The sequence below is a fragment of the Macaca fascicularis genome, chromosome 4 (genome assembly GCF_037993035.2).
Source record: "Macaca fascicularis isolate 582-1 chromosome 4, T2T-MFA8v1.1".
Classification (NCBI taxonomy): Eukaryota; Metazoa; Chordata; class Mammalia; order Primates; family Cercopithecidae; genus Macaca; species Macaca fascicularis.
The window spans coordinates 14,384,796-14,410,692 of NC_088378.1; the positions used below are offsets into that span (position 1 = coordinate 14,384,796).

Here is a 25,897-nt window from a genome sequence, read left to right on the forward strand (position 1 = left end):
GAGGTTGCAGTGAGCCAAGATCAAGCCACTGTACTCTAGCCTGGGCGACAGAACAAGACTCCGGCTCAAAAAAGAAAAAAAAAAAAGAAACATCACATTGTAGGTCAAATGTCCTCCGCCTTGAGCAGCCTTTCTTGACTCCCCAGGCTGAAGGCTCAATTACAGGCTTGGAAATCACCGGATGCCTGTGCTAAGAGCCTCCTCCACGAGAATCTGAACTCGTTTTGTGCCTCCAGCACCTGATGCCTACCTGGTAAGCCCTTGGCAAAACTGTGCTGAATGTTTAACATGGTGTCACGGACAGTGAGTTAGGAACTTGGAGAGGAAGTGGCTGCTTTCTTCTGGAAGAGCTCATTAAGACTTTACACAGGAGGTGAGGTTTGCAAGATAGAAAAAGGTATTTCAGTTTATCCAGGAAGTTAGCACTGATGGCCCAGCAAGGAACAGCAGTGGTGTGGAAAGACGGAGGGCGAGGCCCGAAGGAAGCGAGGAAGGGAAGCCGCGGCAGCAGTGCTGGGCTGTGGTGCTGAAAAGTAGGCTAGCACTGGGCAGCCGAAGACAGCAGCGAGGCAAAGGAAGAGTTGTTCCCTCCCCTCCAGGACCGGTGGTGGGAAGCAGGGTGGAGGTGGGGAGGATGTCTAAAAGAAAGGACGAATAGCCAGGCAACGGAAAGTAGTTGCTTTGGAGAACGTGGTTGAGGCTGGAAGCAGGAGTTGATGGGTAAAAGGATGAGGAGAGCTCATACCTGTGGTTCTTTTCATTTCCTTGTATGACGCAAATTACCGAGCTCCAAAAAGGAGATGAGCCCAAAACCTTAACAATCAGAGGCTAAAACTGGACTAATCAAGTAGGTGTGAGCCAATAAGTTAATGAGGTAGGAGGCACAACACGGTCGAGAATTATAAGACAAACCCAGGTTTTTACTTGGGTCCTCGAGGATCCAATTAACTTCTCATTAAGTGGGGCTGGGTGCTCGGCTTCTCACCGGGCGCCAGCCTCCAAGCCCCCAGCCAACGCCTGGAATGGGACTCCAGGGAAATTCGGCCAGCTGGTGGATCTTCAGCGAGATGACGGCAGTGGCGTGGACAGGCCATTCACGGCGATACCCACCCAGCTCTGTCCAGGCCTCGAGCGGAAGGCTGGGAGCAGCACAGCACACGAATGGCAGCCGCAACGCCTTCCTTTCCCTTTCCGTGCCTATCACGCAAACCCTCCCCTACTAAAATGTACCCTCAGTGAGAATAGGGCTCCGTCCTTCTTCGCCGGATGCGCGGAGCCTAGAACGGCGCCTGGCCACGGCGACGCCCAACAAATACTGGCTGAATAGTGAATGCACTCCGCTCGGCCGCACTTCAGTCTATCTGGGCACTGAAGAATGCGACCCGTGGAGCCGCCTAAGAGAGCACAGGGGGAAGAGAAGAAGCGGAAGCCTTTTCTTCCGCGGAGGTCCCCGCAGGGCGACCTGCGGGACCCGAGCGCCGGGCTCCGTAGCGGGGTCGGGAGGGGGATTCTGGTCCCAGGCCCAAGACCGATGGCTTTGCAACTGACCTTCTGGCGGGGGCGCCCGCGCGGGGCACAGCAGCCAGGCTCCGGCGTCCCGCTCCCGCCGCCCCCCGGCGGCGCCGGGCGCCCACTGCGCACGTAAGTCACCTGCCTCCTGCTGGCGCCACGCGGCGAGCCCGGCGCAGGCTGCAGGTGCGGCCCACGTGGCCGCCAGGCCGGGCCCGGCAGGGTGCTGCGGGCTGGGGACCCGGACCCGGCGCGCCGCAGGTCCGCGCACAGCCGCAGGCCGAGCAACAGCGCGGCGCCGAGTAGACACCGGCGCAGGGTGCCGCAGCCCCTCCGGGGAGGCCTCTCCCGGGCCATGGCGCTACCCTTGGGGTCCCGCGGGCCGCGCCTGACCGGCAGCAGTGATGTAGCCCCGCAGGCCGGAGCGGCCAGCTGTGGGAACTCCCCCGCGGGCCGGGGCGCGGGCTCAGACCCGCCTCCCTCCCTCCCGACCGAGGAAGCCTCGGCGTAACCTTATCCTGTCCTGCCGAGCGCGCCCTGCCGCTGGAAGGGTGGTGGGCCGAGCGCGGTAACAGGGCGCCCTCTCCGTCCCTCCGGAGGTGCCAGGGCCCGGTTGTGCGGGGTCCCTCAAGAGGTGCCCTCCGCCCCGGCCTCCAAAGCCTGACGGAGCTGAAAGATATAGGGCCAGAAAAAGCGCATTCCTAACGGGATCCCGGGCCATAGCTTCATTTTCTGATATTAGTGTTGTTGGAGAAACATAGGAGGAGGGTAGGTGAGCATACAAGGAACAGTCAAGCAGTTTGCACCATTAAGCACAATATAAAAATAAATAGCACTTAAGCCCGGGTTTACAACTTCTCTCTCTCTCTCTCAAGAAAGAAGGGATTGGGGAGAAGAGAATAGCACTCAATGCAGAATAATCAAATTAGAGTTATTCTATATCTAAATTCTGCCTGAAGCCAATTCGTACTTTCTTTCCGTGTTATGAAATGTGTGGGGGTGAACAAGGAGAGGGAAAAAGCCAGCTAAGACATCTGACAGCGGGTGGGGGGTGGGGGTGGGGAGAGAACAGAAGTTACCATGGCATGATGTAAATCAAATTAATTTAGCTCCAAACACACACCTCCCTGCTGTCTCGCAGAAACACAGAGGGACAAATTTATCTTTCGGCAAAATGCTCCCCAGCTGGTATTTCCATCACCACCTTGACCTTAATTAATCAGACTGAACTCTCACAGCCTGAAGTCCAGTGGTGGATGTTCCATTTTCAACTGTTAGTAGAATCCTTTCCCACAACCCAGTTGGGGTGGGTTTGGGTTTTAGGTTTGAGTTTGGGTTTAGAATTTTTTAAGCGGTGGTCACTTTTCTTTTTTTCCTTGCTTTACTCTTTCATTTTCCATGCTTCCGTGGGAGACTGCGCCTGCCGGCCTATTCTCTTCCCCGGTAACAGCCTACAGCATGGACAAGAGACAACAAATACGGAGCCCTACCTCCCTGCCCTTGTGAATGTTGGGTATTTTCTGTAGGGAGGCCTCGTCTCTAAAATCCTCTTCTCTTCCTGGCTTAAGAAAGACCCAATTTATTCCCTGCTAGTGAACAAAGCAGTTGGGCTGTTTCTCTACATTTAACAAAATATCTCCACCCAATCTAGTCCACCCCCTGGCCACACCGGGTCCTCAGGATCCTGAACGTTCCATTAGGGTTGACTTTTGCTTTTTTCTTAGATGAGTCCAGGGGATATTGCAGATGGATTCTATTTTAACAAATTTAAACAAGTACGAGTTTTTCCTTACACAAACTGAGAGCCAGCCTCACATCCTGTGACTATTTACTTGAACTGTGTTTGAACCAGGACCCTGCCATTCAAGCACTGTGAGACTTTCAGCAAAGTACTGGACCTCTCTGAGTTTCTGTTTTCCCATGAATAAACAGACCTATATATATGGCAGGATTATAAATGTTACATAAAATATTATATATTTCATGCCCAAATAATACCTGGCTCACAGAAGGGTCTCAGTAGTAATTATTTTTTTTTATTTACCATTAAAGAAAATCCTGGATGTTGTCATGAAAAAGAAAAGGTAAGCATTGATTCCAAAGTGGGCAAAGATAAAGTATAAGGAAATTTACAAATAATTTATACAGTATTCTCTGGAATTCAGAGTACCCAATAATTTCAAGAAAATAACCATTAAGCATCAAGAAATGAACTCTGTTAATATGTATAAGAGTTTGTAGGGTGCTTGATAAACCTGGATTGGTAATGTCTGGTGTAGACTTTACTGGAAATTTTATTTTCTATGCAGTCAACACAGTACCGCTAACTAGAGAAGTAATCTTTTAAAGATCATGGTGCCACTAGCGTGTACCCTCTGCTCCTCTGTTGAGTTTCTCTCTGGGGGTGGGAGGAAGTATAAGCAGTATTTTATATTATTAAAATGGGGATATTTAATAAGACTCTGGGCTGGGGGTGGAGGATGGAGTGGGGGTGCATACAAAACAGTGTAGTTCTGGAAGAGAATGGGCAGGATGACCTCATATTTTCCTTTATCTCATTTCTACAGTTCTCTAATAAAATGTTTTCATTATGGAAAAAATGTCAAATTACATGGAATATTTAAATAGCCTTTTATCTTTTGCAGTTGTGTTTGTGTCTATGTGTTTATTACTAATAAAAAGGAACTGTTTATATGTATGTAGCATCAATTTTCTGGAAGAAATCTATTTTTAACTTCCACACAGTATTTTCCTGTGTTGTGGATAATAATGAATAGTAAAATGGGTCAGTCTGTGGGCTGAAGAGGCAAATCTAATGGATCACTGTTGTAGCTGACAAGCAAGCTTTCATTCACGACCTTTGCTTTTCTTATAGAGTTGAACTTGTCTCAGTCCTTTCTGGATGTGTCTCAAAAATGCAGATAATCATTAACCACTGTGTCATAGGTTGGTTAATTAGACAAGCAGGTCAGTAAACCACAATAGCAGCTTTCATCAGATCACAAATTACATCCTCCTAGAGGTTTTAGCCAAGAAAATGCATGAAACAGAACATTTCTAATCCCCTAAACAACATGCATTTCAACTTGGACACCTGCTGTAGTGCAGTGATTCTCAACCAGGGTTGGTTTTGCCCCCCAGGGGACATTTGGCAATGTCTGAAGACGTTTTTGGTTATTACCACTAGGGGACGCTACTGGCATCTAATGGCTACCTATTAACCAGGGATACGGCTAAGCATCCTCCAATGCAAAATATAGCCTTCCACAACAAATACTTGTCCAGCCCAGAATGTCAGGAGAGCGGAAGCTGAGAAAACCTGCTGTAACTCTAGATGCTAATGTGGCCATTTTAAATTATAGACTGTCCAAAGAGAAAACAGAGCCGACAGTATCCTCACCTCCATCAAATGGTTATTTTTATCTCACAATGTGACATACCCAGTGTGTTAGTCCTTTTTTTGTGTCACTATAAAGAAATAACTGAGGCTGAGTAACTTATAACCAAAAGAGGTTTAATTGGCTCTTGGTTCTGCATGCTGTACATGAGGCATAGTGCCAGCATCCGCTTTTGGTGAGGCCTCAGGAAGTTTACAGTCATGGCAGAAGGCAAAGGGTGAGCCAGTGCATCACATGGTGAGAATGGGAGCAAGAGAGAAAGGAAGGAGCTGCCAGCCTCTTTTAAACAACCAGATCTCCCATGAACGAATAGAGCAAGAACTCACTTATCACAAAGAGGGGATGGTGCTAAGCCATTCGTGAGGGATCCACCCCCAAGATCCAATATTTCCCACTAGGCCCCACCTCCAACATTGGAGGTCACATTTCAATATGAGATTTGGAGGAGACAAACATCTAAACCATATCACCCGGTCTGAATTAAAGTAATCAAATTTACGAAAAAATGAAGTTAGAATGTCTGGCATCAACATCCCCCATCTCCTCATCACCTTTTCTCTATGTACATGCTCACTGTGGAAAATATACACACGCAAAAGAAGATACCAACATTCATAACATGGTTCAGATATAGCTATCCTACACATGTAGATGGTTTTCAAAAATGAAATCATATTATACATATTTCTTTATAATGTGCTTTTGTAACATAATATGTTATATAGTTTATGTATTAAATAATATGTTGTTTGAAATTTGATTAACAACAATCTAGTGGGGAGATGGGAGAGAAGTGGGAGTGTAAATGAAGCAAGAATGATTGTGAGTTGATCATTGTTGTAGCTAGATGATGGGTTCACAGCTCTTTATTTTTGAGCATATTTGAAATTTTCCATAAGGAAAATGTCCTTAAACAGTAACCTGTTAACTACAACATGTACCATATTAATCATTCTTCCATTGTTGAACAATTGGGTAATTACCAGTTTTTCATTTTTATAAACAATGCTGTGATGGACATCTTTGTAGCTAAATCTGATGGAGCAGATGTGCAGTGTGAGAGAAAGAAAGAAGTCAAGAATGATTCCGAGGTTTTTTCTGAGTAACTGGAAGAATGAAGTTGCTGTTGGCTGAGAAGGGAAAAACTCAACTCAGCAATTAGAGTCGAAAATCCAGTATGATTTTGGTAGTCCCATTCAGTTTGGGAAACCTACTGGACATCCAAATGGAGATGTGACATAGGCAGTTGGATGTAAAAGACTGAAATTCAGGGGAGTGGTGAGGGCTGGAAATAGAAAATTGGATCGTCAGCATACAGGTGTGAAATATCTGAAGGCTTAATTCTGGGATTCACCAGTTTAAAGTCAGGAAGATGAGGATCCAGCAAAGGGTACTGAGACAGATAAGCAGTAAGGTAAGAGAATGTGGTGTTCCAGAATCCAAATGAAGAAAGTATTTCTAGAAGTAACAGACTGAGAGGTCTAATAAGATGCGGACTGGAAACTGACTGTAAGATTTGGTAACATAATGCCTTGTTTATGCTGTCTTCCCCAACTAGAATGTAAGCTCCATGAGGTCAGGAACTTTGTTTCCATTGATTATTGCTATAATCCTGGTGCCTAGAACAGTATCTGGCATATAGTGTATGCTTGATAAATAGTTGTTGAATTGAAGAGTGAGGAATGAATCAAGTCTGCGTGCATTCATAGTTATTTTGTCACATTAAATTCTTAAAAGTGGAATGCTACATGAAGGCAAAATCATAAGTCTTTCAGTGTGAAGTGCTATCATTAATTTTTAAGTCCACCAAAAAAGGCTGTTTTAATCCCATTTAAAGCCATTAAATATTCCTTTGTTATTGTTGGGAAACCTCAAAGGGTACCCTTGAGCCAGCCCCTAACAGAAGAATGAACTAAGCGAAGTTTATTTTTAGTTCCCTCTTATTCTCCTGTTGCTACACTTGAACCCATTCTTCAACTCCCCTCAAATGCCAATCCCAAGCCACATCCCAGATAGGATTTGTGTTCACTGGACTGTCAATTAGTTTTCTCCTCTCCACCCTAAAGATGTAGCTAAATATTAAGATACTAGCTCAGGCCGAGCATGGTGGCTCAGGCCTGTAATCCCAATACTTTGGGAGGCTGAGTTGAGTGCATTGCTTGAGCTCAGCAGTTCGAGACCACCTTGGGCAACATGGTGAAATGCCATCTCTACCAAAAATACAAAAAAATTAGCCAAGCTTGTTGGTGTGTTCCCACAGTCCCAGCTACTCGAAAGGCTGACTAAGGTAGGAGGATTGCTTGAGCCTGGGAGGTTCAGGCTGTAGTGAGCCAAGATCATGCCACTGCATTCCAGCCTGGGTGATGATGGAGCCAGTCCCTGTCTCAAATAGATAGATAGATAGATAGATAGATAGATAGATAGATAGATAGATAGATAGATAGATAGATAAATAAATAAATACATACATACATACATAAGATACCAGCTCACCATGACTTAGGACCCTAACAGAAACATCTGTGTTCAAAAAGAACCCATCAAGATGAAAGCTTTCAAGACCTAGAAGAACAAAGTTTTAATAGAATGACAGACATTGGAACTGCTATTTGAGGCTGGGAGCCCTGCCTAAAATCACACTACTGCCTATTCCACAACCAAATAAGGCTGGCTCTGGGCTGGTCATATGGAAAATGCCTGGGGAATGTCTTAATGCCCAGACCCGGCAGGGAAAGAGAGCACAAGGCTTCCCTGACACTTTTTAGCTCCCCCTCACACCGTATTCTCCAATTCTTACTCTGACGTTTGCGGACTTGTTTTATCCTTCCTCTACCAGGGATGTTTCTCAGGCATTGGGATGGGGGTCTTCATCACTTCTGCACAACCAGCAATACCTTGCACGGGGTAGGCCTTAATCATGTCTCTGGAATTGTTAACAGACAACAGACATTGCACCCCAATTCTGCTGGAGTCAGACTCAAGATACCACAGTTCTTGTTGCTAATCCATCCTAACCTAAGAAGAGTCATAGTCAACCCCGTATTGGCTGGCTCACAAATAATAATACCTCCAACCTGGTACCTTTTGGTTTCCCTGAAGGAACTTGGAAAGAATCAGGCAATGCATCACATAAGCCATTGGGGGACAAAGAACGGAGGTCAAAGATGTGGGTGTGGGGAGAACAGTGCATGGACAGGGTGAACACTGCAGTGGTGGCTCTGAGGGAACCCTAGGCTATGGAGCCCTTGGGCAGGAAGTTCTGATGAAAGATGCAACACACACACACAGACACACATACCCACTTTCTTGGATGTGTTCAGAAAACACATCTGAGGCATTGTTAGAGAGGTTTATTCACAGACATTAGCCCCCACAATGAGACATTCCTGGATTCTATGACAATGAAAGGGCTTAGATTAAGAATGATCAAAACATCGCCTTTTTCATAGGACCACCTATACAGTGTGGACCCTCCTGCACCTTCCACTCATCTCAGCGTTATGACATATGCCAGAAATAATCTCCCAGCTACAGATCACTTTGAAGTCAAAAACAATCCTGGTTAAAACTTTCCCAAAGTCAAGGGCTTTTAAAAAAAAACTTTTAAGGTCAGAAACGATTACCAGGGAACTGTCAGGATAAAGTGAGGCACAGCATGCTTAAAGGCAAATATCTCAGGGCTGTGTCATTTCAACTCAGCTTGTGAATATATTAAAAATCCTGAGGTCAAAAGCCATATTTCTTTCTCATCACATTACTGCTTTTGCCTTGGGGAAAGGCTAAGAACTGTATTATTTCAGATCATAATACAGAGGCTCTCACACTTACGTGTACATGAGAATCCCCCAGGGAGTTATTAAAAGGCAGGTTCAAAAGCCCCACCTCCAGAGAGTTTTAAGTCAGTGGTGACTCCCCCAAAGCTAAGCTACAGGTGGTCCACGATCAAACTTTTAGAAACCCTGGCACACTGGCTCCCACCGTGGTGACGGTTGAGGGGGGGGGGCAATATGTAGGGAGCAGTTTTTATTACAAGGTATCCTTGTACCCATGGTGCAAATGTTCCCCCTCAAATCTCTAAGCATAGTTACTAGCAAAGTTTCAGGCATTAACAAGGGGTCTTCATATTCAAAAGTGCAGGAGCCCCCTTGGCAGCCCTGCTGTTCTCCACCCAGCACCTCACTGGGAAGTGAAGGGAGTGCAAAAGGAACTTTCCTTCCTTCCTTCTTTTCCTCCCTCTTTTCCTCCCTCCCTCTCCCCCTTCTTCATTTCTTCCTTCCTTCATTCGCCTATGTGCTCTGGGAATTTCCCAAAGCTGTAGAGTGAAAGGAAGGAGTTGTGATTACCCATAGGTACCTTGTACGGTGAGAGCCTGTCCCTTGATTATTCTGATGAGGCAGTAGCACCGAGAAGTCTTCAGTGCCCTAGCTGGGATGCAATGCCCATCAGCTCACGAGTTACCCTTACCCTCTGTGCTTTGTTCCCTCATCTTTAAAATGAGAAGAATAATAACAGTAATAATAGTAACTTCCTCATAGGGTATTGAGGTTTTGTCATGAGATGGTTAAACGAGCTAACAGATTTGAAGCACCTGGTACCTGGTACTATCATATATAATTTGTTATTGTTGCCATTCACTATAAATCATAAAGACATTTGTTTTAGTTTTGCACCAATTTATGTTCCTTTTTCTCTTGCCTTCAGGTTGAATTGTTTGGGGCTTGGGCTCACTGGATCTCAACTCAATTGAAATAAGAGGAGAAATGAAGCTGGGCACCATGGTGTGTGCCTGTGGTCCTAGCTATTCAGGAGGCTGAGGTGGGAGGATTGCTTGAGTCCAGAAGCTGGAGGCCAGCCTGGACAACATAGTGAAATCCCTCTCTCAATTACAAAAAGAGAGCGAGAGAGAAGAGAAACGGAAACCAGAGCTATGCTGCTGTTGTTACCAGCAAACCCCTAGTCTTTTTCCTTGAAGTCATCACATGCCAGGGAGTATCTCACTAAGGTTTCTATTAGTTCTAGAAAAGCACATTCGTCCAATTTAACTAGTGGATCCTTTCCCTTTCCACCTGTGCTATTCTAAAACAGCTCTTTTCTTCCTTTCATCTCTGCTTTCTGTGGGGTTTGTGTGCCATGTAACCACACCACTTTTCTCTCCTTCACCTTTCTCTTCCTGTTTTCTCTGCTCACTTCACACTTCATTTCTCTTCAAAGCATGCTCTTGGTACTATTCCAGCTCTGTCACCTGATTCCTTATCACTGGACCCTTGGAATAGCCTAAGCCCTGATCATTTGTGAGTTGGCACCATCAGTATTCGATACAAATCCAGTTACAGAGCACACTTCACCCATCCCTCCTTCAAGAATGTTTCTAGTGTTAAAGACAAGAGTAGCTTCCTCCCCAGAGAGCAGAAGGCCAGGGGCTACCCCGCCTCTCCCACCCCAGTGACTCAGGTGGTTGCTCAGAGAGGGAGGCAAATGCTGTCTGCAAGAATGTTGCTGTTGCTAAGAGAGAAGGACAGAGAACTAGTTCCCTATCACAAAGGGCAGCCAGGAGTAAAGCCCCTGTAGGATGGATGACAAAGAAGAGTGGGGAAGAGTCTGTGTCTTGCTATTTTACTGCCGGCGTGTGCACATTAGCTGCTTCAACCACCGACTATGAGATCACTGGTAAGGTTTTTAATAGCAGCAGTCCTTATTTTAATGTCTTTGTGGTTTTTAAATTCTGCCTTAATGGGGGGAAAGAGTATGTAAAATTCAGGAAACAAGTTCCCATTATTGCTATAACTTTGGACCCACCAGGTGTCAAAGCACGTAGCTGCCTCTGCGGTGACTGTTTACCAGCCTAAGTCCCACAGAAGATGCAGGGTGGGATGTGGATGGTGAATTATTAATTTTTGCCTCCCTGCTGGTACCAGTCTCTGGCACAGAGAGGAGTTCAGTGAATAGAGGATGCAACAGAGGATGTCAAGAAATCCACAATGCTGAACTTGGTGTATGTGAACCTGACCTTCAGGTGCCCTCATTCATTGCACCCCAGCACCGGCTGTGCTTTCCTGCCTCTGAAACTTGTCACTCCCTCTGCCTGAAAAGAACACGATGAGCCCTCCCATGGAAATGGGATGGTTTCTAGGTAGGTCTGGAAAAGAGCAGGCTGAGGAGTTTGAATTGCATTAAATAGGCCATGGGGAGTCACTGATGGTTTTTGAGCAGAAGACATTGGCATAATTTGAAGTAGGACCTCATTAAGATCTGAATGAACGCCAAGAATGCAGGTTGTGGTACTCCCCAGGCCCCCACCTTATATTCTTCAAAATAAAACAGTACCAAACTGTAAAACATAAAACATCAGATATGTTGACATTGAAAAAGCTTGATTCTAGACCTTCTGAAGCCAATAAGAACTTTTTCCAGGCCTTTCTCTGTTTCTTACCAACAAAGACTGAAATGAGTCTCTTTCTTTACCATAGAACATTCTCCTAGAAACTTATAGAATTTTATAAGTTTTGAATGTAGAGATTTAACAAAATAAAGTGGCCATTGCCCAACTGTGCATTTTCTTTATACAAAATTAGATAATGATGTAACATAATTATTTCAGAATAAATCCTCTCACTTTTTGCTGCAGCCTCACAGAATGCACCAAGAATAGCCTCATAGCAATGTTACAATGTACATGTAAAGTGTCTTTCTTGAAGCACTTAAAAGCTACACTGACGAAATTTCAAGGGAATCTTGATTTCGTACATTTGATACATTAGATTAGAGCCTTCCTATGTTTAGTGGATGATAATGAAAATTGTTTACAAGCCACATCATCATATTCCAGCACTCATTTTCAGCATAATGGGGGATGTGGTGAGCATTAGCATTACAATATGACCAGTTAAATCCTTCAGGTTGCCTAATTCTGGATTAACAGCAAAAGGGCGTTGACTTCACAGGGGTCTTCCAGCCCTGAGCTTTTTTAACAAATTAAATGTGAAAAGGAGATATCTAAACTTTCATTGATAAGAAATAAAAATGAAAGCTAAATCCATAACCCGTCACAATCAAATCTCTTTAAAACATAGAAACCCTCTTTAACACAAAGGTCTTTATCTTTTTGACCATAATGCTTTAATGAAGTACAACTATTTCTATGTAGTCTGCCTCAAATCCCACATTAAACAAAGGGGGAAAGTTTCATTATGTTTCAGGTTTAACAACCCAGGATAAATTGGCTATGTTTGTCTGTTATCCATCACCATTGTTAGAACTTAAGTCTTTGTTACTGACGGGTAAAACTTAGCTGGGCAGATCAATAGAATTAGTTCTCCCCTCAGACAATAAGAAGTATGAAGATAATAACTAGCAATGACTTAAAAAAAATTTCTGCCTTTCATTAGCAGTTCATGTTCCAGGAAAGGCTTTCTGAGCTGCTGAACAAAAGATTGCTTCCAAGGTTCAACAGCTTCATGTATCAGAGAAATTTTCTGCAACTCTGAAACCTATAAATGTCTGGCCAAAAAAAAAAAAAAAAAAAATATATATATATATATATATATATATACACACACACACACATATATATACACACACACACATATATATATACACACACACATATATACACACACACACACATATATATATACACACACACATATATACACACACACACATATATATACACACACACACACACACTATGCACAGTCCACTCTTAAAACCATAATAAGCCTTTATAACTAAGGTGATCAGTGCTAAACTCTGCATTACTATATTGAAGGCCATCAACAGCCATAAGGTCAGAATAGAAAGTAGAAAGTACACACTAAACAAAATGCTTCAGCAACAAAAACAGCTTTGCTCTTAGAAGACAGACTTCTCTGACTGGCTTTGCACTTTGGCCCCACATGGTTTCTTTGGAAAATACTTGTCATGAAATTTTATGATCTGCTAAAAAAAAAAAAAAAAAAAAAAAAGTGTAAAAATATTCCTTCTTACCTACCTCACAAGGATGTTGGGAAGATTAAAATTAGATAGTTGTGAAAGTTTCTAATTCTCCTAGGAAAGCCTGCAGAAATGCTTTGTGGATAAACCCCTTTGTTGCAAGCTTAAAATAGTCGTAATGAACCCATCTCAGCCTTCTCCCATTAAAAGCCCAGGATTATGCTGATCAAGCAGTCATTTCCCTTGTCTCTGAATAGCTCTTTTAAATCATTCCACTCATAGCCCAAAAGTATTTAATACATGACTGACAAAAAGGAAAAAATAAAACAAAACCACATAGTTTCTACAAACCCTTCCTGGGTTATCCAACAGAGAAATCTCAGCAGCGTTGTCTTGTCTAGGATTGAAAGTATTCCCCTGTGACCCCCTCACGTCCTTTCTTCTAAATACATTTTCCTTTGTCTCCTTCCGAATTTAAGAACTAGCAAATGCATTGCCTACTGTTCATATACCCATTTTACATTTGTACATGTCAGTATTTTCTACTTTTTCACATAAGCCTTAATGGGTATAGGCATGGCTCACCCTCAACAAAACGTATCTTCCTATACCTCTGTGCTCAGCACATCACCACCCCTCGGAAACAAACTCTTCTGACCTGAGCAAAGACCTAATATATGTGGATTTCCCAAACATTTCCACCTTTTACTGCAACAACCCTCTTCATCTCCAATTCTACATTATCAAAGCCAACTCTCAGCTGAGACCTGCAACACATTCACATTAAGTTGTAAACCCACTGGTGTCTGCTTGAAGAGCTGTGCCTTCTCAGGCATTGTTCCTTTCATGCACCTCCTTCAGACTCTGACACACCATCCCTCTCCATGCTTCATGTATGACGGTCTTCAAAAAGTTCATAAAAAGTGCCTATTATGAAAAAATTACGCATAAATTTCAAAAGTTTCTTTTGCCAAAATCAACTCGTACTAGCTTGTTATAACATGACTGAACAGGATCTAGTTTGAGGCACTAAGAAGGATAAGATATCAGTCTAAACAAGCCCTGATCAGAGCAACACAAATTCTGCTAAAGCTGGAGCAAGAACAAAAATCAAATTTACAGTGAAGCTTGGGCAAAAGAATGGTGAAATCATGGATGCTTTTTGAAAAGTTGATGGGCACAATGCCCCAGAGAAATCAGCGGTTTATAAATGGATAACTCTTTTGAAGAAGGGATGAGACGATGTTGAAGATGAAGGCCAGAGCAGCAGACCATCCAGGTCAATTTATGAGGAAAAAATTAATCTCGTTCATGCCCTAATTGAAGAGGATAGACAATTAATAGCACAAACAGTAGCCAACACCACAGACATCTCAAAACTGATCTGACTTACAGAATTCTGAATGAAAAATTAAAGTTAAGCAAACTTTCCACTTGATGGGTGTCAAAACAGTTGTGTCCAGATCAGCTGCAGAGATGGGCACAACTTTCAACGGCAATTTTAAACAAGTGGGATCAAGATCCTGAAGCATTTCTTTGGAGAATTGTAACAGGAGATGAAACGCACTTTTATCAGTGTGATCCTGAAGACAAAGCACAACCAAAGCAATGGCTACCAAGGGGTGGTCGTGGTCCAGTCAAAGCAAAAGTGGACCAGTCAAGAGGAAAGGCCATGGCAATGGTTTTTCGGGATGCTCAAGGCATTTTTCTAGTGGGCCAAAGAATGATAATATCTGCTTACGATGAGAGTGTTTTGAAAAATTTAGCCAAAGGTTTAGCAGAAAAATGCCATGGAAAATGTCACTAGAGTGTCCTTTTCCTCCATGACCACGCTCCCACTTATTCCTCTCATCACACAAGGGTTATTTTGCAGAGTTTTGATGGGAAATCATTAGGCATCCACCATAGACTTAGGAGGACAATGTAGCTCCTTCTGACTTATTTCTGTTTCCTGATCTTCAAAAATAATGTATAAAATGCACCCATTTTTTCTCAGTTAATAATATAAAATAGATTGCATTGACATGGGTAAATTCCCAGGGCCCTCAGTTCTCTAAGGGTGAACTAAATGGCTGTATCATGATTTACAAAGGTGTCTTGAACTTGACGAAACTTCTGATGACAAATAAAGTTTATATTTTCTATATTTTAATTTTGTTTTTCCATGAACTTTTTGAAGTCTCCTTGTATATTCTCTCCCACAACCCACCCCCAGTGAGAAGAATGGAGAGGAAATTCTCTTCCTATTAAAAGTCGCTACATATAACAGATAGAATTTCAGGTGAAATTTTAGGGCAGTAAAGTCAGGAAACAGAGGATATTCTGAGTACCCTGAAGTCACTGGGCTTGGGTGCTTTTTAGTCTGCCTGCAGGCTAACCTGGCCCTGATTACAGGGCTGCATGGTTCCAAGGCACTGAGAACTGAATGGTGGTGATGGCTTCTCTGGCACCTGATTATTTGTACCTCCCATCCCCTTCGCTAAACCTTCTCCTCCCTCAATGTTTTCCATCTCAGAACATAGCAGCTTCATTCATCCAGATGCTCAGATCAAAAGCCTTGGAGTCAGCTTTACCTCCTTTTTTAATTTTCACATCTCACATCTAATCCATTAGCAAATTATATAATTCCAACCTTCAAAATACATGCTGAATGCAGCCACTTCTTGTCCTCTCTGCCACTTTAGGCCAACCCACTCTCCTCTTTCTGCTGGACTGTTGCAATGGCCGCCTCACTGCTTTCTCTCTTTTCATTTTCTTGCCCCATCTTCAATTAGTTATCTACACAGCTGCCAGAATAATGATATTATATCATTTATTTATCCTCAACTCTCCAACAGCCTCCCATTGTGCTTAGTACACAATCCAAAAGCCTTACCATGGCCCCAAATCTTGCAGGATCTGACCTGGTTCTACATCTCTGACCCAGTCTTCTCCCACTTCCTTCTTGCTCATTGCACCCAGTTGTATTGGCCTCCTCGCTGTTACCTGTACATGCCAAACACACTCATTCTCTTAGAGCATTTGCACCTGCTGTTCCTTCTGCCTGGAATGTCCTTCCCCAGATATTCACGTGGATCATAATTCCCTCACTTCACTCAAGCTTCTGTTCAAGTGCCACCTGCTCAGAGAGGCCCAACTAAAGCACTCTATGTGAAATAGCAGACACTGATTTTCTCTATTAAAAATAACGTTTTCTTCTTCACAGCACTCACCACTACCTCAAATTATGGTATGTACTTACGTATGGTGTCTCCCCCCGTTGAATATAAGCTCCATGAAGACTAGACTTTTATCTCATTCATCACTCTTTCCCCCTGTTTGAAAACATTGCTGACCACACCATTGGCACTTAATAAATATGCCTTTAATTAATTAATTAGTTTTGCAGATTTGGGGCACCACCAATCTAGGATCACCAACTTCCAGGCATTACTTGGTGACCAATTTCAGGTGTCCCTGGTCAGATATCTTTCATATGGCTCTTCTAAAACCTCACTCTTCTCTTCAAACTCCTTCTCCATCCTGCGGTATCCCACCCATTATCGGCAAATGATTTTGCTTCCCACTTTACAGGGAATAACTAAGGTCATTATAGATAAGACCTCCAGCAGAGTCTTTACCCATGCTTACAAACGTGCCTACATCCACTCCCCCTTGCTGGCCTTCTCTCTGTCATGACAGAGTTCTCTCTGTCATCTTCTCCCTTGCCTTCCCCAAGGGACTCTGTACATCAAGGTCCCTTGACCTTTGCCCACATTAACCCTCGATGGCTTGGATCTTCCTTTTCTCCCATCCTGGGGTCTGTTTCCTTCAGCATCTGAGCATTTTCTAGTCTCTCCCATCTGAAACGGCTCTCCCTGTACCTTGCTTCCTGTAGGAACCAACAGATGAGCTTCTTGAAAGAGCTATGTTTGCCATTTTCATTTCCTCACAACATATTCACTCCTCAATCTCCTGCATTTTGGTTCTCACTTGCAACCTCCCAGAGAAACTATTGGGCAAAGTCCCCAGTATCCTCCTAAATACCAAAAACAGTAGGTCTTTTTCTTTTTTATATTATTCTTTTAAAAAATTATACAATTAACATCCCTTTATAACACAAAATGTAATCACGGTAAATCTATATGTAGATGAAAATAAACATCTCCCACAATTCTTCTCCAAAACAATCAAGGTTAACATTTTGAGGATATGTCTCAAATTTTCCTTTGGTATACAATGAAATATAAATATTTATACGTTGTTATTAATAGTTTTTCAAAAAAGACATTAGAGTTCATCATTATTTGCAACTTGCTCTACTTAGCATATCCTGGTCACATTTTCATATTTGTACATATAGATTTACAGTGTTTTGAATGATTGCAAAAAATACTCCATCATGTAGATGTACCAATATTTATTTAGGATAAATTACTAGGAGAGAAATATAGGGTCAAAGGGAACAAATATTTTTTAATTTTTAAAACAACCAAGACTATTTCCTTCTAAAAAGCAATTTATACATTCACCTATAGTTTATAAATGTCTATTTCTCCACACCCTTGGAAATCAACTTTCCTTATAATCTTTGTTGATTTGGTTAGTGGAAAATTAAATCTCATTGTTGAGCTATAATTATTTAAATAAAAGTAACATTGGACATATTTTCACAGATGTATCAGTCACTTGACTGGTCTTCTGTGACCTTCTTGTTCATATCATTTGCCCATTTTTCTATCAGGTTGCCCTTTTTTAAATCTTACTGACTCGTAAGGACTCTCTCAGTCTTGCAGATATTAACCTGTTGGTCATTTTTCATCATACAATAATGGTTGAGAACCTACTGTGTACCAAGCACTGACTAGATATTGGAATTGCACCGGTGAGCATCACAAAGAAGCCCCTTTCCCTGCTGGAGGGAATGGAGTAGATTGTAGAGACTGAAGAAAGTTTCCTAGCATGATAGAAGTGTCTTGTTTCACAAATCAAAGGTATATATTTGTAGAACTATGTCCCTGCAGAATTAGAGAAATCATTTTCTTTCTAATTCTGGATATACGCTATCCTACTCTCAAAATGATTGTTTATACTAGAGCAACATGTGCAGAGAATGACCTTATGGCTACATGCCTGGGAGTTTGGGTTTCAATATCCAGGAAAGGTTCAAGGGAAGAGGACTTGAAGCTGCACAAAGAAAGTATTAGAAATGACATCCCTACATGATGCATGGGAAACCTGTGAAGCGTGGGCCTATCTATGAGGAGAATCATAAAACCTCTATCTATCTGCTGAGGGAAATTTCAAAGAAGTTTACCTCAATCCAGGATTCTGGGCATCTCCTGTGATGCAGAAATTCCCAAAGAGAAATCAATATAAAAACTGGTTTTAGATTGGTGATTGTGTTGACATAAGTCAATTCAAAACTTTTCTGGAAAGACAGTTCCCCAACCCAGGCTACAGGATTTCCACAGCAGAAAATATCAGCTGAAGATAGTCCCACAACTCCCAAATTACAAAATACATGAAGACATAATCCACCATATGTATTAATTTCCACATAAATCAAATAGGAAGATTACTACCCTCCCCCAAAGTCTTGAGATAATAGAATAAATTTCAAACTAGAACTTTTTTGAATGCTGGATTATAGAATGTGTATATTCAAAGTGATTAAGGAGATAAGAGAAATAATTGATACCAGAGGAACAGAATAAGATATAATGAAAAAAGAAAGATAGAATTTAAATACAATTAAATACAATTTCTAAAATTAAAATACAATCACTGAAATGTAAAACTAAATGGATAGGTTAGAAAGCAGACTGGACCCAGGCAAGGACAGACTAAAAACTGGAAAATTAATCTAAAGCAATTACTCAGATAGAACACAAAGAGGTGGAGATTTTTAAAACATGAAATTAATAGGCATGCAGCCTGGAGAAGATCTAATAGGAGATCCAGAAGGAGAGAACAGAGAGAAAGGAAGAGATGACATTTTTGAACAAATAGTGGCTGAAAAGTTTCTAGAATAATAAAGGCCTAAATCCCCAGGTTGAAGAAGCAGTCTAGCAAAACAGAATCCACACCTAGACATATTATTTAAAAATAAACTGCAGAACAAACACCAAAGACAAAGGTAAAATATTTTTCAAAACAATCAGAGAAGAAAAGCCAATTACCTACAAAGGACAACGGCTAGACTTACAGCACACCTCTCCATAGCAACAACGGGAGCCAGAGAAACAGAATAACATCTTCAAGAAGCAGAGGGAAATAACTTCAAACCCAGAGTTCATACACAGCTCACCTGTCATTAGAAATGGAGTCAAAATTAAGACATTTTTAATTACCAAGAGAGTTTAACAGTCATGGACCCTTGAGGAAAGGAGACTACGCTTCAAGAAGGATGTTGAACTCAGGCAGAAGTTAACTACAAGAAGTGATGACTATATAAGCAAATGTGTGGCTACATCTGAGTAGTTTTTTAATTCTTTTTTTTTTTTTTTTGAGATGGAGTTTCACTCTTATTGCTCAGGCTGGATGCAGTGGCACCATCTCAGCTCACTGCAACCTCCGCCTCTAGGGTTCAAGCTATTCTCCTGCCTCAGCCTCCCAAGTAGCTGGGATTCTGGGCGGGGTTTCACCATGTTAGTCAGGCTGGTCTCAAGCTCCTGACCTCAGGTAATCCACCCGCCTCGGCCTCCCAAAGTGCTGGGATTACAGGTGTGAGCTACCGCACCCAGCCTTTAAAATTCTTAATAGCAAATGTGGAGGACTTAAAAACAAGTGGAATCAAAACATAAGACAACAATAACATAAAAGATGGGAGAGATGCTTAGGATTACAGTATTCTAAGATTCTTATACTGATCGGGAAGAAAATGATGAGGTCAACTTTACACCTTTTAAGTCAAGTATGCATACTAAATATTTAGGTTAACTACTAAGGAAAATAGGAAGGAAGGGAGGGAGGAAAAAAGGAAAGGAGAAAGGAAAAGGAAGGGAGAGAAAGAGAGAGAGGGAAGGAGTGAAGTATAACATCTTCACTAGTGGCAGTGGAGAGGGGAAGGACTAAAAGAAAACTTGATCAATCTAGGAAGACAGGAATGGGGGAAGGAGGTAAAAAAAATCCTATGGCATCATGTCTGGGGGACCTTGGGTAAACTACAGATTAAGGGAGAAGGGAGCATGAGTAATTCAGCAGGACTGGTTATTTAGACAAGCAGTCTAATTGGTGGCTCTAAGGAAAAGGAGCTCCTAGTGTTTGAGGGGGAGGAGGAATGTGGGAAGGAAGACTAGATCCTAGGTTGAGGCAAAATATCCAATGCTTTTTTTTTTCATCGTGATCACCTGAAGAACTTCAAACTCCTAAATCATGAGCCATATTCCGGACTTAATAAATCAGAATTTCAGATAGTAGGACCTAGGAGGTATATTTCTAAAATCTCTTCTGGTGCTTCTCAGGCACAAGAAGCAAGTCTGCTCCTGGGGAGGAAGAGGGAAGGAGTTGGTGAGATCTAAGCAGAGGCTCAAGTTCTCAGGGAAACGAGATGGGGTTCAACACAGGATCCTATTTCTGGCACAGAAACCAGTGATATACCAGAACCCCCCAGGTAGCAGATCAGCCAGATCTGCAAAGCTTGGCCTCAGCCCTGCTGGCTGGTAAGTGCTCAGGCCTCCCACATGCCAGCCTTGGTGTCTGATATGGTTAGTCATTGTGTCCCCACCCAAATCTTACCTTGAATTGTAGCTCCCATAATCCCCATGTGTTGTGGGAGGGACTTGGTGGGAGATAATTGAATCATGGGGGCGGGTCTTTCCCATGCTATTCTTGTGATAGTGAATGAATCTCATGAGATCTGACGGCTTTATAAAGGGGAGTTTCACTGCACAAGTTATCTTCTCTTGTCTGCCACCATGTGAGATGTGCCTTTCACCTTCTGCCGTGATTGTGAGGTCTCCTCAGTCACGTGGAGCTGTGAGTTCATTAAGCCTCTTTATTTGGTAAATTGCCCAGTCTCGAGTTTTGTCTTTATCAGCAGTGTGAAAACAGACTAATACAATGCCATGACTGATTCAAGGTCCTGGGCGTCCCCTACACTGCCAGGCTTGGACAGCACTGGCCAAGGGACTGAGGTGGGTGTCCAGGTCAGAAGGGCTGCAACACCATCCATCTTTTGGCCTAGCCCAGGTTTTCTCTCCTCCCCACAGGCTCAGGTGGCTGAGGTTCTAGCATGCCCATGCCCAGGTCCACATTATAACAGTATACTCTTGGCATGGCCTAAGGCCTGGTTCTCAGCCCTAGCTGTTCATCAGGAAGCTCCTGGAGAAGCTGTCAAACATAGACATTCCTGGTTCCCACCCTGTGAGATTTTGATTTGTGAGGTCTGGAATAGAGCTTAAGCACCTGTATATGTTTAACTCCCCAGGTGAGTCTAATGTATAACCAGGGCTGGAAATCTAAATCTGTGGTTCTCAATCCTGGATGCACATTAAAATCACCAAGGTGGGGCTGGGAGCAGATTTTTTAAAAATACTAATACTTGCCATCTGCATCATAAAGAGTCTAATTCTCTTGGTCTGGCAGTGGGCCTGGGTATGTTTTTTAGTTTGTCCAGTTGGTTGGTTTGGGTTGGTTTTAGCTGCCCAGGTGATTCTAATGCACAGTCCGGGTTGAAGACTCCTGGTCCAGAGGATTTTGTTCAAGGAAGTTAACTTGTATTTGAGTGAGTGCAGGGGCAAGGCCAGCCCTGGAGAAGATCCGACATACTGAAGGGCTATTGGTGGGCCAGGTAGACAGCAGCGCCCTGGGGCAGTGTGGGAAGGGCCAGGCAGAGACAAGCCAACAGCCTCACCAGAAGGCTTTCTGGCCAAAGCAATTTGCTGACACAGGTGTGACTTTTTAAAATCTATTATCTTGGGGCCCAAGATGACTCACTAGAGGCAGCAGCGCTCAGAGGCTCCCATCCAAAATAAGCCATAATAAGTGTGTGAATCCTTCATCAGCAACCAAGGTATCCAGGTTCTGTCATCAAAATTGACTAGAAGGCTAGCGTGACCCACAGAGAGAAAGAAGAGCAGTGTGATGCGGCTGCTCCCCTGAGAGCCACACAGGGAAGGGGAACCCTTGGACCCCTCACTCACCGCCTCCCACCTCCAGCCAAGGCAGTCAGTGAGTGAGCAGTCTACCCAGCAGGTGAAACTGCTTTTCTCACAGAACTGTGCAACTCACGGATCGGAAGTTCTCACTCACGAACCCACGCTCCGGGGCCTAGCATCCCAACCCTGGAACATGCAGATTCTTACGGCCTCTCAGCTGGAATCTGCTTAAGCCTACCAAACTCCCTGAGGGAGGAGTGACCAGCACGGCTGCGGGCTGCGGCTGCCTGCTGTCTAAGTCTTTTGAGCTCTTTAGGGGCGGGGCAGCAGCCAGCACTGGGACTCACAACTGCCTAACACGTTAAGCTTCCTGGGCAGGGGAATGGTGGCACCCATCTCTACACCTCCAGGCTGCACTTTCCCCTGCTGGAGCCAGGGAGGCGGAATGGTTTGGTCCTAAGACTTATCCCCATAGCCCAACACACCACCTGTGGCAGTCTGCAGCCAGAGTGCCTCTTCAGGTCTAACCCATCCTTCCTCATTGAGCGGGGCTTCCCTGCAGAATCTCCAATAACGCCATCCAGAGGCTCAGGGACAGAATCTGAATCTCTCTGGGCCTGAGCCCCTAGAGGGAGAAGTGGCCCCATCTCTGCAGACCGGTAGACTTAGCCTCTCCGGAGTCCTGGTAGTTCTGAGGAATCTGGGAAGCCCACACGAGTGGGTTTCCCGAAGCGAAGCCCACCTTCTCCACCAAGGGAGAAAGTGCTTCATTAAATGGGTCCTGCTCCCCATGCCACCCAACTGGGTGAGACCCTCCAACAGGGGTTGTCAGATACCCTATACAGGAGTGGTACTACTGGCATCAGGTTGGTGCCCCTCAAGGTCAGAGGTCCCAGAAGAAGGAGAAGGCACTCATCTTCCATATTCTTCAGCCTCCTTGAGTGACATCTCCAGGCACAGGAGCGAATCAGATGAATAGCACCTGAACTGAACCCCCAGCAAAGTGCAGCAGCCCTACAGAAGAGGGACCTGACTATTGAAAGAAAAACAAACAAGCAGAAAGTGACAACAACAGCATCAACAACAACAACAACAAAAGGCCCCCACAAAACCCCATCCAAGGGTCAGTATCCTCAAAGACTGAAACTAGACAAACTCACGAAGACGAGAAAGAATCAATGAGAAAATGCTGAGAACCCAAAAGGCCAGAGTGCCTCTTCTCCTCCAAATGATTGCAGTGTCTCTCCATCAAGGGCGCATAACTAGGCAAAGGATCAGATGGACGAATTGACAGAAGCAGGCTTCAGAAGATGGGTAATAAATACAACAATGAGCTAAAGGAGCGTGTTCTAACCCAATGCAAAGAAGCTAAGAACCTTGATAAAAGATTAGAGGAATTGCTAACTAGAATAACCAGTCTATTAGAGAGAAACGTAAATGACCTGATGGAGCCAAAAAACACAGCACAAGAACTTCGTTAAGTATCGACAGCTGAATTGACTAAGTGGAAGAAAGGATATCAAAGTTTGAAGACCACCTTACTGAAATAAGACATGCAGACAAGAATAGAGAAAAAAGAATGAAAAGGAATGAACAAAGCCTCCAAGAAATATGGGACTTTATAAAAAGACTGACCCTATGCTTGACTGGAGTACCAGAAGGAGATGGGGAGAATGGAAACAAGCTGGAAAACACACTTCAGGATGTTATCCAGGAGAACTTCCCCAACCTAACAAGAGAGGCCAACGTGCAAATTCAGGAAATACAGAGAACGCCGTTACAGAGAACATACAGAGATCAATCCCGAGACACATAATCATGAGATTCTCCAAGGTAAAAATGAAGGAAAAACTGTTAAGGATAGCCAGAGAGAAAGGCCAGGTCATATACAAAGGGAAGCCCATCAGACTAACAGCGGACCTGTCAGTAGAAACTCTACAAGCCAGAGAGATTGGGGCCAATATTCAACATTCTTAAAGAAAATAATTTTCAACTCAGAATTTCATATCCAGCCAAACTAAGCTTCATAAGCGAAGAAGAAATAAAATCCTTTACAGACAAGCAAATGCTGAAGGATTTTGTTACCACCAGCCCTGCCTTGCAAGAGCTCCTGAAAGAAGCACTAAATGTGGAAAGGAAAAACCATTACCAGCCACTGCAAAAACCACACCAAAATATAAAGACCAATGACACTACAAAGAAACTGCATCAACTAGTGTGCAAAATTACCAAATAGCATTGTGATGACAGGATCAAATTCACACATAACAATACCAACCTTAAATGTAAATGGGCTAAATGCCCCAATTAAAAGACACAGACTGGCAAATTGAATAAGGAGTCAAGACCCATCAGTGTGCTGTATTCAGGAGACCTATCTTACATGCAAAGACACACACCAGCTCAAAATAAGGGGATGGAGGAAAATTTACCAAGCAAATGGAAAGCAAAAAAAAAAAGTAGGGGTTGCAATCCTAGCCTCTGACAAAACAGACTTTAAACCAACAAAGTTCAAAAGAGACAAAGAAGGGCACTACATAATGGTAAAGAGAGCAATTCGACAAGAAGAGCTAACTATCCTAAATATATATGCACCCATTACAGGAGCACCAGTTTCATAAAACAAGTTCTTAGAGACGTACAAAGAGACTGAGACTCCCACACAATAATACTGGGAGACTTTAACACCCCAGTGTTGATATTAGACAGATCAACTGGACAGAAAATTAACAAGGATATTTAGGACTTGAACTCAGCTCTGGGTCAAGTGGACCTAGTAGACGTCTACAGAACTCTCTACCCCAAATCAACAGAATATACATTCTTCTCAGTGCCATATGGCACTCATTCTAAAATTGACCACATAATTGGAAGTAAAACACTCCTTAGCAAATGCGAAAGAACAGAAACCATAACAAACAATCTCTCGGACTATGGTGCAATCAAATTAGAACACAGGATTAAGAAACTCACTCAAAACTACACAATTTCATGGAAATTGAACAACCTGCTCCTGAATGACTCCTGGGTGAATAATGAAATTAAGGAAGAAATCAAGAAATTCTCTGAAACCAATGAGAACAAAAAGACAACATACCAGAATCTCTGGGACACAGCTAAAGCAGGGTTAAGAGGGACATTTATAGCACTAAATGCCTACATCAGAAAACTAGAAAGATCTGAAATCAATACCCTAACATCACAATTAAGAGAGCTACAGAGGCAAGAGCAAACTAAACCAAAAGCTAGCAGAAGACAAGAAATAACTAAGATCAGAGAATAACTGAAGAATAGAGACATGAAAAAACCCTAAAAAAAAGTAAACAAATCCAGGAACTGATTTTTTGAAAAAATTAACAAAATAGATAGGCCACAAGCTAGACTAATAAAGAAGGAGAGAGAGAAGAATCAAATAGACACAATAAAAAATGATAAATGGATATCACCGCTAACCCCACAGAAATACAAACTACCGTCAGAGAATACTATACACACCTCTATGCAAATAAACTAGAACATCTAGAAGAAATAGATAAATTTCTGTACGCATACACCCTACCAAGACTAAACCAGGAAGAAGTCAAATCCCTGAATAGACCAATAACAAGCTCTGAAATGGAGGCAGTAATTAATAGCCTACCAACCCAAAAAAAGCCCAAGATCAGATGGATTCACAGCTGAATTTTACTGGAAATACAAAGAGGAGATGATACCATTCCTCCTGAAACTATTCCAAACAATTGAAAAGGAGGGACTCCTCCCTAACTCATTTTATGAACCCAGCATCATCCTGATACCAAACCAGGAAAAGACACAACAAAAAAAGAAAACTTCAGGCCAATATCCCTGATGAATATCGATGCAAAAATCCTCAGTAAGATATTGGCAAACCAAATCCAGTAGCACATCAAAAAACTTATCCACCCCAATCAAGTTGGCTTCATCCCTAGGATGCAAGGCTGGTTCAATATATGCAAA

At 43.0% G+C, this 25,897-nt stretch overlaps 1 protein-coding gene across 4 annotated transcripts in view; it reads right to left on the reverse strand.

Moving 5' to 3' along the window:
• The window catches only part of METTL24 (methyltransferase like 24), a 123,572-nt gene extending 121,617 nt beyond the window's left edge, over positions 1-1,955 (reverse strand). For all 4 annotated transcript variants that reach the window (XM_074036882.1, XM_045391664.3, XM_065543215.2 and 1 more), the window contains exon 1: positions 1,549-1,955. In XM_074036882.1, the coding sequence (XP_073892983.1) occupies positions 1,549-1,866 (318 nt within the window). In that variant the 5' untranslated portion in view covers positions 1,867-1,955. The remainder of the gene's footprint in view (positions 1-1,548) is intronic.
• Between the last annotated feature and the right edge of the window lie 23,942 nt (positions 1,956-25,897).